General features: G+C 51.7%; 1 protein-coding gene across 1 annotated transcript in view; it reads left to right on the top strand.

The window, feature by feature from the left end:
* Window positions 1–12,617, top strand: part of LOC306764129 (stromelysin-3-like) — a gene marked incomplete at both ends in the record, with an annotated part of 109,163 nt that extends 96,546 nt beyond the window's left edge. Inside the window, 5 exons of the mRNA XM_079251170.1 lie at window positions 5,125–5,258; window positions 7,604–7,821; window positions 8,531–8,735; window positions 10,562–10,822; window positions 12,499–12,617. Coding sequence (XP_079107296.1) covers window positions 5,125–5,258; window positions 7,604–7,821; window positions 8,531–8,735; window positions 10,562–10,822; window positions 12,499–12,617 — 937 coding nt within the window. The remainder of the gene's footprint in view (window positions 1–5,124; window positions 5,259–7,603; window positions 7,822–8,530; window positions 8,736–10,561; window positions 10,823–12,498) is intronic.
* Between the last annotated feature and the right edge of the window lie 2,032 nt (window positions 12,618–14,649).

The following is a 14,649-nucleotide window of genomic DNA, read 5'->3' as shown; positions in this document are numbered from 1 at the left end:
TCGGCAGAACGTCGCCCTGACTCGGCAGAACGTCGCCCTGACTCGGCAGAACGTCACCCTGACTTGGCAGAACGTTGCCCTGTGACGGCAGAACATCGCCCTGACTCGGCAGAACGTCGACCTTGACTCGGCAGAACGTCGCCCTGACTCGGCAGAACGTCGACCTTGACTCGGCAGAACATCGCCCTTGACTCGGCAGAACGTCGACCTTGACTCGGCAGAACGTCGCCCTGACACGGCAGAACATCGCCCTTGACTCGGCAGAACATCGCCCTTGACTCGGCAGAACGTCGACCTTGACTCGGCAGAACGTCGCCCTGACACGGCAGAACATCGCCCTTGACTCGGCAGAACATCGCCCTTGACACGGCAGAACATCGCCCTTGACTCGGCAGAACGTCGACCTTGACTCGGCAGAACGTCGCCCTTGACTCGGCAGAACGTCGCCCTTGACACGGCAGAACGTCGCCCTGACTCGGCAGAACATCGCCCTGTGACGGCAGAACATCGCCCTTGACTCGGCAGAACATCGCCCTGTGACGGCAGAACATCGCCCTTGACTCGGCAGAACGTCGACCTTGACTCGGCAGAACGTCGCCCTGACTCGGCAGAACATCGCCCTGTGACGGCAGAACATCGCCCTTGACTCGGCAGAACATCGCCCTTGACTCGGCAGAACATCGCCCTGTGACGGCAGAACATCGCCCTTGACTCGGCAGAACGTCGACCTTCACTCGGCAGAACGTCGCCCTTGACTCGGCAGAACGTCGCCCTTGACACGGCAGAACGTCGCCCTGACTCGGCAGAACATCGCCCTTGACTCGGCAGAACATCGCCCTTGACTCGGCAGAACATCGCCCTGTGACGGCAGAACATCGCCCTTGACTCGGCAGAACGTCGCCCTTGACTCGGCAGAACGTCGCCCTTGACTCGGCAGAACGTCGCCCTTGACACGGCAGAACGTCGCCCTTGACACGGCAGAACGTCGCCCTGACTCGGCAGAACATCGCCCTGTGACGGCAGAACATCGCCCTTGACTCGGCAGAACGTCGCCCTTGACTCGGCAGAACGTCGCCCTTGACTCGGCAGAACGTCGCCCTGACTCGGCAGAACATCGCCCTGTGACGGCAGAACGTCGACCTTGACTCGGCAGAACGTCGACCTTGACTCGGCAGAACGTCGCCCTGACACGGCAGAACATCGCCCTTGACTCGGCAGAACGTCGCCCTGACACGGCAGAACATCGCCCTTGACTCGGCAGAACATCGCCCTTGACTCGGCAGAACGTCGCCCTTGACTCGGCAGAACGTCGCCCTTGACTCGGCAGAACATCGCCCTGTGACGGCAGAACGTCGCCCTTGACTCGGCAGAACGTCGACCTTGACTCGGCAGAACGTCGCCCTGACTCGGCAGAACATCGCCCTTGACTCGGCAGAACGTCGCCCTGACTCGGCAGAACATCGCCCTTGACTCGGCAGAACATCGCCCTGTGACGGCAGAACATCGCCCTTGACTCGGCAGAACATCGCCCTGTGACGGCAGAACATCGCCCTTGACTCGGCAGAACGTCGCCCTTGACTCGGCAGAACGTCGCCCTGACTCGGCAGAACATCGCCCTGTGACGGCAGAACATCGCCCTTGACTCGGCAGAACGTCGACCTTGACTCGGCAGAACGTCGCCCTGACTCGGCAGAACGTCGCCCTGACTCGGCAGAACGTCACCCTGACTTGGCAGAACGTTGCCCTGTGACGGCAGAACATCGCCCTGACTCGGCAGAACGTCGACCTTGACTCGGCAGAACGTCGCCCTGACTCGGCAGAACGTCGACCTTGACTCGGCAGAACATCGCCCTTGACTCGGCAGAACGTCGACCTTGACTCGGCAGAACGTCGCCCTGACACGGCAGAACATCGCCCTTGACTCGGCAGAACATCGCCCTTGACTCGGCAGAACGTCGACCTTGACTCGGCAGAACGTCGCCCTGACACGGCAGAACATCGCCCTTGACTCGGCAGAACATCGCCCTTGACACGGCAGAACATCGCCCTTGACTCGGCAGAACGTCGACCTTGACTCGGCAGAACGTCGCCCTTGACTCGGCAGAACGTCGCCCTTGACACGGCAGAACGTCGCCCTGACTCGGCAGAACATCGCCCTGTGACGGCAGAACATCGCCCTTGACTCGGCAGAACATCGCCCTGTGACGGCAGAACATCGCCCTTGACTCGGCAGAACGTCGACCTTGACTCGGCAGAACGTCGCCCTGACTCGGCAGAACATCGCCCTGTGACGGCAGAACATCGCCCTTGACTCGGCAGAACATCGCCCTTGACTCGGCAGAACATCGCCCTGTGACGGCAGAACATCGCCCTTGACTCGGCAGAACGTCGACCTTCACTCGGCAGAACGTCGCCCTTGACTCGGCAGAACGTCGCCCTTGACACGGCAGAACGTCGCCCTGACTCGGCAGAACATCGCCCTTGACTCGGCAGAACATCGCCCTTGACTCGGCAGAACATCGCCCTGTGACGGCAGAACATCGCCCTTGACTCGGCAGAACGTCGCCCTTGACTCGGCAGAACGTCGCCCTTGACTCGGCAGAACGTCGCCCTTGACACGGCAGAACGTCGCCCTTGACACGGCAGAACGTCGCCCTGACTCGGCAGAACATCGCCCTGTGACGGCAGAACATCGCCCTTGACTCTGCAGAACGTCGCCCTTGACTCGGCAGAACGTCGCCCTTGACTCGGCAGAACGTCGCCCTGACTCGGCAGAACATCGCCCTGTGACGGCAGAACGTCGACCTTGACTCGGCAGAACGTCGCCCTGACACGGCAGAACATCGCCCTTGACTCGGCAGAATGTCGCCCTGACACGGCAGAACATCGCCCTTGACTCGGCAGAACATCGCCCTTGACTCGGCAGAACATCGCCCTTGACTCGGCAGAACGTCGCCCTTGACTCGGCAGAACGTCGCCCTTGACTCGGCAGAACATCGCCCTGTGACGGCAGAACGTCGCCCTTGACTCGGCAGAACGTCGACCTTGACTCGGCAGAACGTCGCCCTGACTCGGCAGAACATCGCCCTTGACTCGGCAGAACGTCGCCCTGACTCGGCAGAACATCGCCCTTGACTCGGCAGAACATCGCCCTGTGACGGCAGAACATCGCCCTTGACTCGGCAGAACATCGCCCTGTGACGGCAGAACATCGCCCTTGACTCGGCAGAACGTCGCCCTTGACTCGGCAGAACGTCGCCCTGACTCGGCAGAACATCGCCCTGTGACGGCAGAACATCGCCCTTGACTCGGCAGAACGTCGACCTTGACTCGGCAGAACGTCGCCCTTGACACGGCAGAACGTCGCCCTTGACACGGCAGAACATCGCCCTGTGACGGCAGAACATCGCCCTTGACTCGGCAGAACGTCGACCTTGACTCGGCAGAACGTCGACCTTGACTCGGCAGAACGTCGCCCTTGACACGGCAGAACGTCGCCCTTGACACGGCAGAACGTCGCCCTTGACTCGGCAGAACATCGCCCTTGACTCGGCAGAACGTCGACCTTGACTCGGCAGAACGTCGACCTTGACTCGGCAGAACGTCGCCCTTGACACGGCAGAACGTCGCCCTTGACACGGCAGAACGTCGCCCTTGACACGGCAGAACGTTGCCCTGACTCGGCAGAACATCGCCCTGTGACGGCAGAACATCGCCCTTGACTCGGCAGAACATCGCCCTGTGACGGCAGAACATCGCCCTTGACTCGGCAGAACATCGCCCTGTGACGGCAGAACATCGCCCTTGACTCGGCAGATCGTCACCCGGACTCGGCAGAACGTCACCCGGACTCGGCAGATCGTCACCCGGACTCGGCAGATCATCGCCCTGTGACGGCAGAACATCGCCCTGTGACGGCAGAACATCGCCCTTGACTCGGCAGAACGTCGACCTTGACTCGGCAGAACGTCGCCCTTGACTCGGCAGATCGTCACCCGGACTCGGCAGATCGTCACCCGGACTCGGCAGATCGTCACCCGGACTCGGCAGAACGTCGCCCTTGACTCGGCAGAACGTCGCCCTTGACTCGGCAGATCGTCACCCGGACTCGGCAGATCGTCACCCGGACTCGGCAGAACGTCGACCTTGACTCGGCAGAACGTCGCCCTTGACTCGGCAGATCGTCACCCGGACTCGGCAGAACGTCGACCTTGACTCGGCAGAACGTCGCCCTTGACTCGGCAGATCGTCACCCGGACTCGGCAGATCGTCACCCGGACTCGGCAGATCGTCACCCGGACTCGGCAGAACGTCGCCCTTGACTCGGCAGAACGTCGCCCTTGACTCGGCAGATCGTCACCCGGACTCGGCAGATCGTCACCCGGACTCGGCAGAACGTCGACCTTGACTCGGCAGAACGTCGCCCTTGACTCGGCAGAACGTCGCCCTTGACTCGGCAGATCGTCACCCGGACTCGGCAGAACGTCGCCCTTGACTCGGCAGAACGTCGCCCTTGACTCGGCAGATCGTCACCCGGACTCGGCAGAACGTCGCCCTTGACTCGGCAGAACGTCGCCCTTGACTCGGCAGAACGTCGCCCTTGACTCGGCAGATCGTCACCCGGACTCGGCAGAACGTCGCCCTTGACTCGGCAGATCGTCACCCGGACTCGGCAGAACGTCGCCCTTGACTCGGCAGATCGTCACCCGGACTCGGCAGATCATCGCCATGTCCCTGTGTAAACCTGAAGCTCTCAGACAGTGGCAGTCTCCGTGAATCAAAGATCTGTGTTCCTTTTAGTTTTAGTCTTTTAGTTCTGCTGCTGTCAAACTGACAAGCTCATTGTAAGTATCCTTGTATTGTCCATTAGTTAGCAGTTTTGGAGGTTTTTAAACCAGAATTTTGGAAAATTTGGCAGGTCGTGAGGTCATTTAATCTTGATTATGCCCGACATAAGATTATGCCCGACTGGTTTGGAAAGTATGACATTAGCTGTATGCTGGATGAGAAACAACTAAAAGCAAATTCTATCGTTCTGATGTTATAGATGTGCCTTTGGTCTATATGGTGAGGTAAATCAGGATTTCTGCATGTTTAATCTGTATTTGTCATGTGAACCTCCAGGTCCTGGCATGGAGACAACCTTCCCTTTGACGGCCAGGGTGGGATCCTCGCTCACGCCTTTTTCCCAAGAACACACCGACAGGGCGACATTCACTTTGACAATGACGAGTACTGGACGCTTGGAAACTACATAGGTGAGCTAGAGTTAGACTTTACCCCATAAACTGTGTATAAAAGATGGGCGGAGCCTCCATAGTTGAATTGAAGCTCATTGGGCAGTTACTGCCATCGCCATTTTTCCATTGCCACGCATGTCGTCTCTCCTGGAAAATACAAAAATGAGCGGGAAATGATTGGCATCTAGCGAACTCTAACCTGCATGTAGCTAAGAGCTAACTGAGCGAACAGGATGTAATCAACTAACAGAGGTAAGCGGGCTAAAGCTAACTCACACTGCAAACCGGTTAAAAACCGTGGTTGTTCTATGTTCCTTCTTCTTGAAGCGGGAGATCGGGTAAACAGTTGTCATAAAGGTAAACCTGACCTATTAAACTGAATGTTTTTTTGTATCAGGCTGTAAACATGTTTATTCCTCTTGTAAACGTGTTTATTCCTGTTGTAAACATGTTTATTCCTGTTGTAAACATGTTTATTTCTGCTGTAAACATGTTTACTCCTGCTGTAAACATGTTTATTTCTGCTGTAAACATGTTTATTCCTGTTGTAAACATGTTTATTCCTGTTGTAAACATGTTTATTCCTGCTGTAAACATGTTTATTCCTGTTGTAAACATGTTTATTCCTGTTGTAAACATGTTTACTCCTGCTGTAAACATGTTTATTTCTGCTGTAAACATGTTTATTCCTGTTGTAAACATGTTTATTCCTGTTGTAAACATGTTTACTCCTGCTGTAAACATGTTTATTTCTGCTGTAAACATGTTTATTCATGTTGTAAACATGTTTATTCCTGTTGTAAACATGTTTATTCCTGCTGTAAACATGTTTATTCCTGTTGTAAACATGTTTATTTCTGCTGTAAACATGTTTATTCCTGCTGTAAACATGTTTATTCCTGTTGTAAACATGTTTACTCCTGCTGTAAACATGTTTATTTCTGCTGTAAACATGTTTATTCCTGCTGTAAACATGTTTATTCCTGTTGTAAACATGTTTATTTCTGCTGTAAACATGTTTACTCCTGCTGTAAACATGTTTATTTCTGCTGTAAACATGTTTATTCCTGTTGTAAACATGTTTATTCCTGTTGTAAACATGTTTATTCCTGCTGTAAACATGTTTATTCCTGTTGTAAACATGTTTATTTCTGCTGTAAACATGTTTACTCCTGCTGTAAACATGTTTATTTCTGCTGTAAACATGTTTATTCCTGTTGTAAACATGTTTATTCCTGTTGTAAACATGTTTATTTCTGCTGTAAACATGTTTACTCCTGCTGTAAACATGTTTATTTCTGCTGTAAACATGTTTATTCCTGTTGTAAACATGTTTATTTCTGCTGTAAACATGTTTATTCCTGCTGTAAACATGTTTATTTCTGCTGTAAACATGTTTACTCCTGCTGTAAACATGTTTATTTCTGCTGTAAACATGTTTATTCCTGTTGTAAACGTGTTTATTTCTACTGTAAACATGTTTATTCCTGCTGTAAACGTGTTTATTCCTGCTGTGAATATGTTCTTTTTTTTTGTTTATTTCTGCTGTAAACATGTAAAAACACTGACTGCCCTGTAGGCGAACAGCAGGGGGTCCAGCGATGTCCTTCGGGTGCTTCAACACCAGATCGATGGATTTCATGTCCAAAGACATCATCGCGCTGTCATACCTAATGAGGACCCCAGAGCCCCATTGCTGCCCAATTTAATTTGTCTTTGTAGCCATGTAGCCAGGTAGCTAGGCAGCTATGTTGCAACGTAGCCATGTAGCCAGCTTTTTTTCTAAATGCAGGTGTTTACATTAGCATATTCTTATTGCAATATTTAGGTTTTGCGTCATGCTAGATGTAAAGGAAAAAGACCTCGCACATGATCCATTAAAACACCATTATTTATCACATTTCAGTCTAAAAGAAGATCACTATCACTACTATGTATCTAGGAGACCTCAGATATCATAAAGTCACTTCCTGTCAAAACTTCCACCAATCAGAGAGCTTAAATCAAGGAAATATCCAATCAAGAGCAGCCAAAGATCAACAAGTGAGCAGGAAGTTACCTGAAACTGCTTTTAATTGCCACCTTGCATTGTTTGAAAGGTGTAATTATCTGCTGCCCTTGAACATGGAGTATAAAACTAAAGTCATGTCTGTGTGTCATGTGATGGGGGTAACTGTGTACAGAGATGAGTCAGCAGGGAGAGGTACTTTGCGTGACTCATTGGGTGGTTTGTTGGCACTACACGAGCTCAGGTAGTGAAATCCCCACCATCTTCTGCAGACAGCAGGTCAAAACAAATGCTTACCACTGTTTCCAAACACAATTTGAACCAGCTGTGCACCCCTCCTCCCCTCGCCCTGCAGGCACAGACCTTCTCCAGGTTGCCGCCCATGAGTTCGGGCATGTCCTGGGCCTGCAGCACTCACCCAAGCCTGGAGCCATCATGTCTGCCTACTACTCCTTCTCCTACCCTCTCAGGCTGAGCGAGGACGACAAGCAAGGCATCCAACACTTGTATGGACAGCCCTCAACACCAACCCTTCCACCATCGCTAATCGACACAGACATTAATGAGATCAATGTAAGTAGTAAGGTGTGTGGAGTTGGTGTGCTGATATAAGAGGATGGCAAGAAATGTCTTAATAAATATTTAAAAGCTTCCAAATGAGTCATTTCAGTGAAAAAAAATCACACAGTCTGACAGAAAGATGTACTTGTTGTTTAACTACATTTTAAAATAAAATAAAATGAAAGTTAAAGTGAAGTTGTGCCTGTCGCCCCCTGGTGGCCGCTTCAGGTCATAAAACTCCAGCCATACTTGTTAACTGATAGAAAGTGAGAAAATTTTATCGGATTCTAAATCTCTGTTCATATCTTGCTGATTTATGTCTAAATATTCATTTTTATAATAACCTGAATCTTTGTATGTATTTGATGTTAAAAATAAGTACCTTTGATTGACAGCTCACATTATTAGTCCTTGGGGAGTGAGCAGAATCTCATCTTAGCTCAGCACTGGTGTCGTTACTCCAACGTTAAAGCAGTAGAGGCCATCACACATCATGGCTGCACCTGTTGGGACTGAAAGACTGAAATCGTCTTTCTTCCCACGCAGATTTGCTTCACATGTAAAGCTTGTGTTTACCATCCCTGACGCTGCAGTCTCAGTAAAACCAGAGTTCAGCTGGACTCTGAGACCGTTTCAGACCGTTGTCGGCTCATTAACGGCGGCTTTATATTGAAATGTATTTCAGCAGGTGGAAATCAACACGTGTTTAACCTTATTTCAGCCCGACGCCTGTCAGACAGACTTCGATGCGGTGTCTATGATCCGAGGGGAGCTGTTCTTCTTTAAGTCCGGCTACGTTTGGAGGATCCGGGACGGGCAGCTGGAGAACGGTTACCCAGCGCTAGTGTCCCGGCACTGGAAGGGGATTCCACACAACATCGACGCTACCTTTGAGGACAAGTCAGGCAATATTTGGTTCTTTCAAGGTGGGTAGTTTCCTGGTTTCTGTTTTTTAGTGTGACACATGAAAACTGCAGATAAAAAGAAGTAAAACTGTTTTAATGAGTTGGAATGCAACCGGTAGAAGACAACATGTCAGATGATGGAAAGATGGAAGGAGCGTCACCAATCGGAGACAAACTGGATCTAAAAGTTATGGAAAATGTTCCACAGACTGAAGATCCTCCATCTGCAGATTCAGAGAATCTGAAGAAATCTCTGTATGCCGGGACAAGGCTGGATGCTGGTGATCTTCTGCATTAAGACACGATTCTCTGTGTGAATAAAGGGGGAGTATGTAAGTGGGGTGTAGAGGGGGAGGGAGGTGTGGGCATGTACAGGAGGTAGGGTATGAATGGAGACGGAAAGGTGAGTTGTGGTGCGTGTGTGTAGGGAGGAGGGGTGATTGGAGGTGTGTGTGTGGGGGGGGGGGGGATGGGATGGGGTGTGTGTGCTGATAAAGAAGGGAGTGTGTGAACTGGGGGTGAGAAGGGGGGTGTGTGTAGAGAGGGAGCTCGTGAGGGGTGTTGTGTTATGTGGTGTATGTGTGCATCGGGGAGTATGTGAGTGGGGGAAGGGGGGTAGGGTGTGTGATATGGAGCATGTTTAATGGATGGGGCGGGTAGGGTGTGTGTCAGGAGGGAGTATGAGAGTCAGTCGATACGTGGGTGTGTGTGTGGGGGGGGGGGTGTCTTGTTCCCCGGGGGTGCGGCCTGGCCTCCACTCGGCAGCTGTCTGGGGATCCTGGCTCTCTATTGGTGTGGACTGGACCCTCTGCCTGTGGGGGGTTTGGGGTTGCCTTGGGGCTCTTGGGGCCCTAGGCCCGCTCTCTGTCTGCCCTGGGCGGCCGGTTTCTGCCGGTCTGGGCCCGCTGGGGCCTGTTCCCCCTGACCGTGGAGAACTCCGGCTGGGGCTCCCCTCCCGGGTGGGTCCATAGCTGGCTCCAGGGTGGGGTGGTTGGATCCTGTGCTTGGGGGTGGCTACCGGTCACCCGGGTCTCGGGGTCCTACTGGCCTGCTTCTGGCCTTTGTTTGGGCGGGGTCACATTGTGTGGGCGGGGTCATATTGGCATGATCTTCTCTGAACACGTTCCACTCTGCATGTTCTGCATGTGACGCAGTCACAGAGTCGTCTGCAGGTTTATTCACTAACAGCAGCTGGTTTTCTTTGTCTCCCATTAATATCTAACCTGATAGTTTTTGGTGCTCTTGACACTTGATAGTCTAGTCCTCCACAGGGGGAATATGAATCTAAGACTGGCCTGTTTGTGTCTATGTGTGTGTGAATATGTAGGTACAAGCGTATGGGTGTATATGCATACGTTTATGCAGATGTCTGTTTTTTTCCTTCTCTCTCTTTCTCTTTCTCTCTTTTCTTTCTCTCTACAAAGTGTTTTCTTTCTCTTTCCCTTTATCTTTCTGTTGCTCCTATCCTCTCTGGTCTGGTCCAGCAGTAGAAACTCAAAAATTTACACAAAATAAATAAAGAAATAAAATAAAAAGCTAGAAAATCAAGGGGATCATCATACCAGTAATGCTCCCCTCGGCAAAGTAAATTTGCTCAGCAGAACACAACATCCAGACCATCATTCTGCTGCTTCAATGCTGGACAAGACAAAGAGAAAAAAAAAGACATGATTCTCTACTGGAAACCAGTGCATGGACTCAGGAAGATTCCAGAAACCAGTTTGAACCCAGTTCGGCCTGCATCATCCTGGCAGCATGGTGGAACCGGAGACGAGTCCAGATGCTGTTTATAAATATAAAGGTGTAAAGAAGCAAGTGAAACGTGAGAATGCTGCTTGTCTGTGCAGGAGAGAACTACTGGGTGTTCGATGCCGAGAGGAAGATCAGGGGCCCGGAGCCCGTCCAGGGTTTGGGACTGTCAGTGACGGGGATCCAGGCGGCGCTTCGCTGGGGCCTCGACTCCAACTACAACACCTACTTCTTTAAGTCCGGCAGCTACTGGAGGTTTAGTCCGCGACACAACCGGGTGGAGTCCTACTACCCTCGCAGCATGCAGGACTGGAGCGGCATGCCCGAAGATGTGGATGCCGCCTTCAGGGACACCTACGGTACGGGCCAAACACACTGGAACTGGATCTTAATGGGAGAACTAGGACAAACGACTGACAGTTAACCCTTAGCCTGACTTTATGGTCAAAACTTGACGACAGGTCTTCTGCCCCCTTCTGGTGGTGGTGGTGGGGGGGGGGGGTATGGGGGAGTATGTGAAGGGGGTCAGGTCAGAGAGGTGGGGGAGTGTGAGATAAAGTGTGGGTAAGGGTCGGGTAGGGTGTGTGAAGGGAGGGAGTGCCCAGGAGCCAACTGGTGGACTGGAGGTCTTGGCCATCCATAGGGGTGGGGGTGTGGCTCTTGGGGCCCTGGGCAGCCGGTGCTAGGCAGGGCCGGGCTTACTGGTCTGAGGCCACTGGGGCCTGTTTTCCCATGACCTTGGGGGTCTCTGGCTGGGGTCCCCCTTCCGCCACCTCCTGGGTATGTGTATGGCTGGGTCTGGCAGTCGGGCAGCTGGGCTCTGTGCTTGGGGACAGCTGCTGGCTGCCTGGGCCTCGGGGTTCTCCTAGCCTTCCTCTTGCCTTTGTATGGGCGGGGTCATATTATGCGGGCGGGGGCCACATTGTGTGGGCGGGGCCACATTGTGTGGGCGGGGCCACATTGTGTGGGCGGGATCACATTGGCATGATCTTCTCTGAACACATTCCACTCTGTATGTTCTGCATGTGTCAGTCACTGAATCTGCAGGTTTATTCAAAAACAGCAGATGGTTTTCTTTGTGTCTTTCTGGTTTAACTGGTTAGTTTCTGGTTTAACTGGTTAGTTTCTGGTTTAACTGGTTAGTTGGTGGTTTAATCCTCCTGCAGGGAAACACAACTCTGTGGTTGGCTGTGTGTGTTTATGTTTCTCTCTCTACGAGGTGTTTTTCTGTTTTCTCTTCTTTTCTTTCTCTTTCTGTCCTTTTTCTGTCCTCACCAGTCCAGTCTGGTCTGGTCCGGCCCGGTTCGATCCAGTCCAGTCCAGTCTGGTCTGGTCCGGCCCGGTTCGATCCGGTCCAGTCTGGTCTGGTCCGGCCCGGTTCGATCCGGTCCGGTCCAGTCTGGTCTGGTCCGGTCCGGTTCGATTCGGTCCAGTCTGGTCCGGTCTGGTCCAGTCCAGTCCAGTCCAGTCCAGCAGGAAAACTCTGTGATACAAATAAATTCTACACAATCAATAGAGAAATAAAAGAAGAATCCAGAATATGAAGGAGAACATTATATCCATAAAGCTCCTCTTGGCAGAACGTTCTCAGCAGAACAGCGACCAGACCTTCGTTCTGCTGCTGCCATGATGGACCAGACACACACACACACACACACACACACACACACACACACACACACACACACTCCCTTCATCCTGCAGCGTTTGCCACGCCCACCTCTACTGTCTGACCCGTCACACGACACGTCTCAGAGCCCCGCCAGAACATGCCGGGCCAAACCAACTTTCTAAGAACTTCTGCTGAACATGAAATCATAAAGCAATAAAAAGATCAAACAATAAAACCAGTAAAACCAGTAACATTGAAAAGAGGTAGACTTAAAGTTTCTTTAAAAGAAAATGAAAAAAGTAAAAACTCATGTAAAAGAAAAGTAAAGAAGTTCTACTTTTCTTCCAGCCGTGTTTTTCTTTCAAGTTGCTTAGCAACAAGGCAGCGTGGAGAATAACGGGATTGGTCTCTGTCGTCCTGCAGGCTACGCCCACTTCGTACGCGGACGGCAGTACTGGAAGTTCGATCCAGTTCACATGAACTCGTTGGAAGGCTACCCTCGCTCCATCGGGGGGGATTTCTTCGGCTGCAGAAACATCTAACCCGAGCAGAACCCGCCGAGACGACGTCCTTTCAGTCTGTTTCTACTGTCTCTGTTTCCTGCCGCTCAAACCCTTCTTCTCAGGAAACCTTCCCTCAGATTCGCCCCCTCACGCGCCGCTACATTCATGTTGCACACATCTGTCGCCACGAGACCCGGCGTGGCCTCTCGGGTCCAATGAGCCACCGCTCCAGCCGGACACCAGGCGGCGCCACAGTGTTTGTAGAGACATGAAGTTGCAGCCGGCGGCGGGTCTTTGCAGAACCTTGTGGTCGCAGACGGCTGAGAAGAAATCCTGAATTTCATGAAATCCAAGCAGCAAAATTCCACGTCGACCCTGAAAGCACCGCGTCTCGGGTGGAACGGGACGCGGAGAAAACTTTCTTCCTGGTGGAACATAAAAACGTTCAGATGAGGGAAAATACGAGCTGTTGTGAAGCTGCTGCTGTTGAAAGGCTGGAAACATCTGGAGGAGATCCAGGTGTGTGTGTGTGTGTGTGTGTGTGTGTGAGTGTGTGTGTGTGTGTGTGTGAGTGTGAGATCAGCTGCAGCTTCGAGGTTTCAGGTCGTTTTCGGGTCAGAGAGTCTCTGAGCCGCTGCGCTTCTGCCTCCAGTAATTGGAAGGAATCTCTGTATGCTGAAGACTCCTTCAGATGTTTTCTTTGTTGCTGCATTTCCTCTTTCATCATCTGACGTGTCCTGGGAAGAACCCGCCAGCGTTCCACTGCCATATCAGCACAGCTCAAAGTTCCTCAAGAAGTTCCTCAGGAAGTTCTTCAAGAAGTTCTCGAGGAAGTTCTGCAGGAAGTTCCTCAAGAAGTTCCTCAAAGGTTCCTCAAGAAGTTCCTCAGGAAGTTCTGCAGGAAGTTCCTCAAGAAGTTCTCGAGGAAGTTCCTCAAGACGTTCTGCAGGAAGTTCCTCAAGAAGTTCTCGAGGACGTTCTACAGGAAGTTCCTCAAGAAGTTCCTGAGGAAGTTCTGCAGGACGTTCCTCAAGACGTTCTGCAGGAAGTTCCTCAAGAAGTTCTCGAGGACGTTCTACAGGAAGTTCCTCAAGAAGTTCCTCAGGAATTTCCTCAAGAAGTTCTCGAGGAAGTTCTGCAAGAAGTTCCTCAAGAAGTTCCTGAGGAAGTTCTGCAGGACGTTCCTCAAGAAGTTCTGCAGGAAGTTTCTCAAGACGTCCCTGAGGAAGTTCCTGAGGAAGTTCTGCAGGAAGTTCCTCAAGAAGTTCCTGAGGAAGTTCTGCGGGACATTCCTCAGGAGGTTCCTCAAGAAGTTCCTGAGGGAGTTCTGCAGGACGTTCCTGAGGAAGTTCCTCAAGAAGTTCTCGAGGAAGTTCTGCAGGAAGTTCCTCAAGAAGTTCTCGAGGAAGTTCCTCAAGACGTTCTCGAGGAAGTTCCTCAAGAAGTTTTGCAGGAAGTTCCTCCAGACGTCCCTGAGGAAGTTCTGCAGGAAGTTCCTCCAGACGTCCCTGAGGAAGTTCTGCAGGAAGTTCCTCAAGAAGTTCCTCAGGAATTTCCTCAAGAAGTTCTCGAGGAATTTCCTCAAGAAGTTCCTGAGGAAGTTCCTCAAGAAGTTCTGCAGGAAGTCCCTCAAGATGTTCCTGAGGAAGTTCTGCAGGTCGTTCCTCAAGACGTTCTGCAGGAAGTTCCTCAAGAAGTTCCTAAGGACGTTTTGCAGGAAGTTCCTCAAGAAGTTCTCGAGGAAGTTCTGCAGGAAGTTCCTCAAGAAGTTCCTCAGGGAGTTCCTCAAGAAGTTCTCGAGGAAGTTCTGCAGGACGTTCCTCAAGAAGTTCTGCAGGAAGTTTCTCAAGACGTTCTGCAGGAAGTTCCTCAAGAAGTTCCTGAGGAAGTTCTGCAGGAAGTCCCTCAAGATGTTCCTGAGGAAGTTCTGCAGGACGTTCCTCAAGACGTTCTGCAGGAAGTTCCTCAAGAAGTTCCTGAGGAAGTTCTGCGGGACATTCATCAAGAAGTTCCTCAAAAGTTCCTCAGGAGGTTCCTCAAGACGTTCCTCAGGAATTTCCTCAAGAAGTTC

Source organism: Telmatherina bonti (genome assembly GCF_933228915.1).
Source record: "Telmatherina bonti genome assembly, chromosome: 13".
In the NCBI taxonomy this organism is placed as follows: domain Eukaryota; kingdom Metazoa; phylum Chordata; class Actinopteri; order Atheriniformes; family Telmatherinidae; genus Telmatherina; species Telmatherina bonti.
Note: the sequence above shows the minus strand (reverse complement) of the source record. Positions and strands in the feature narration are given on the sequence as shown.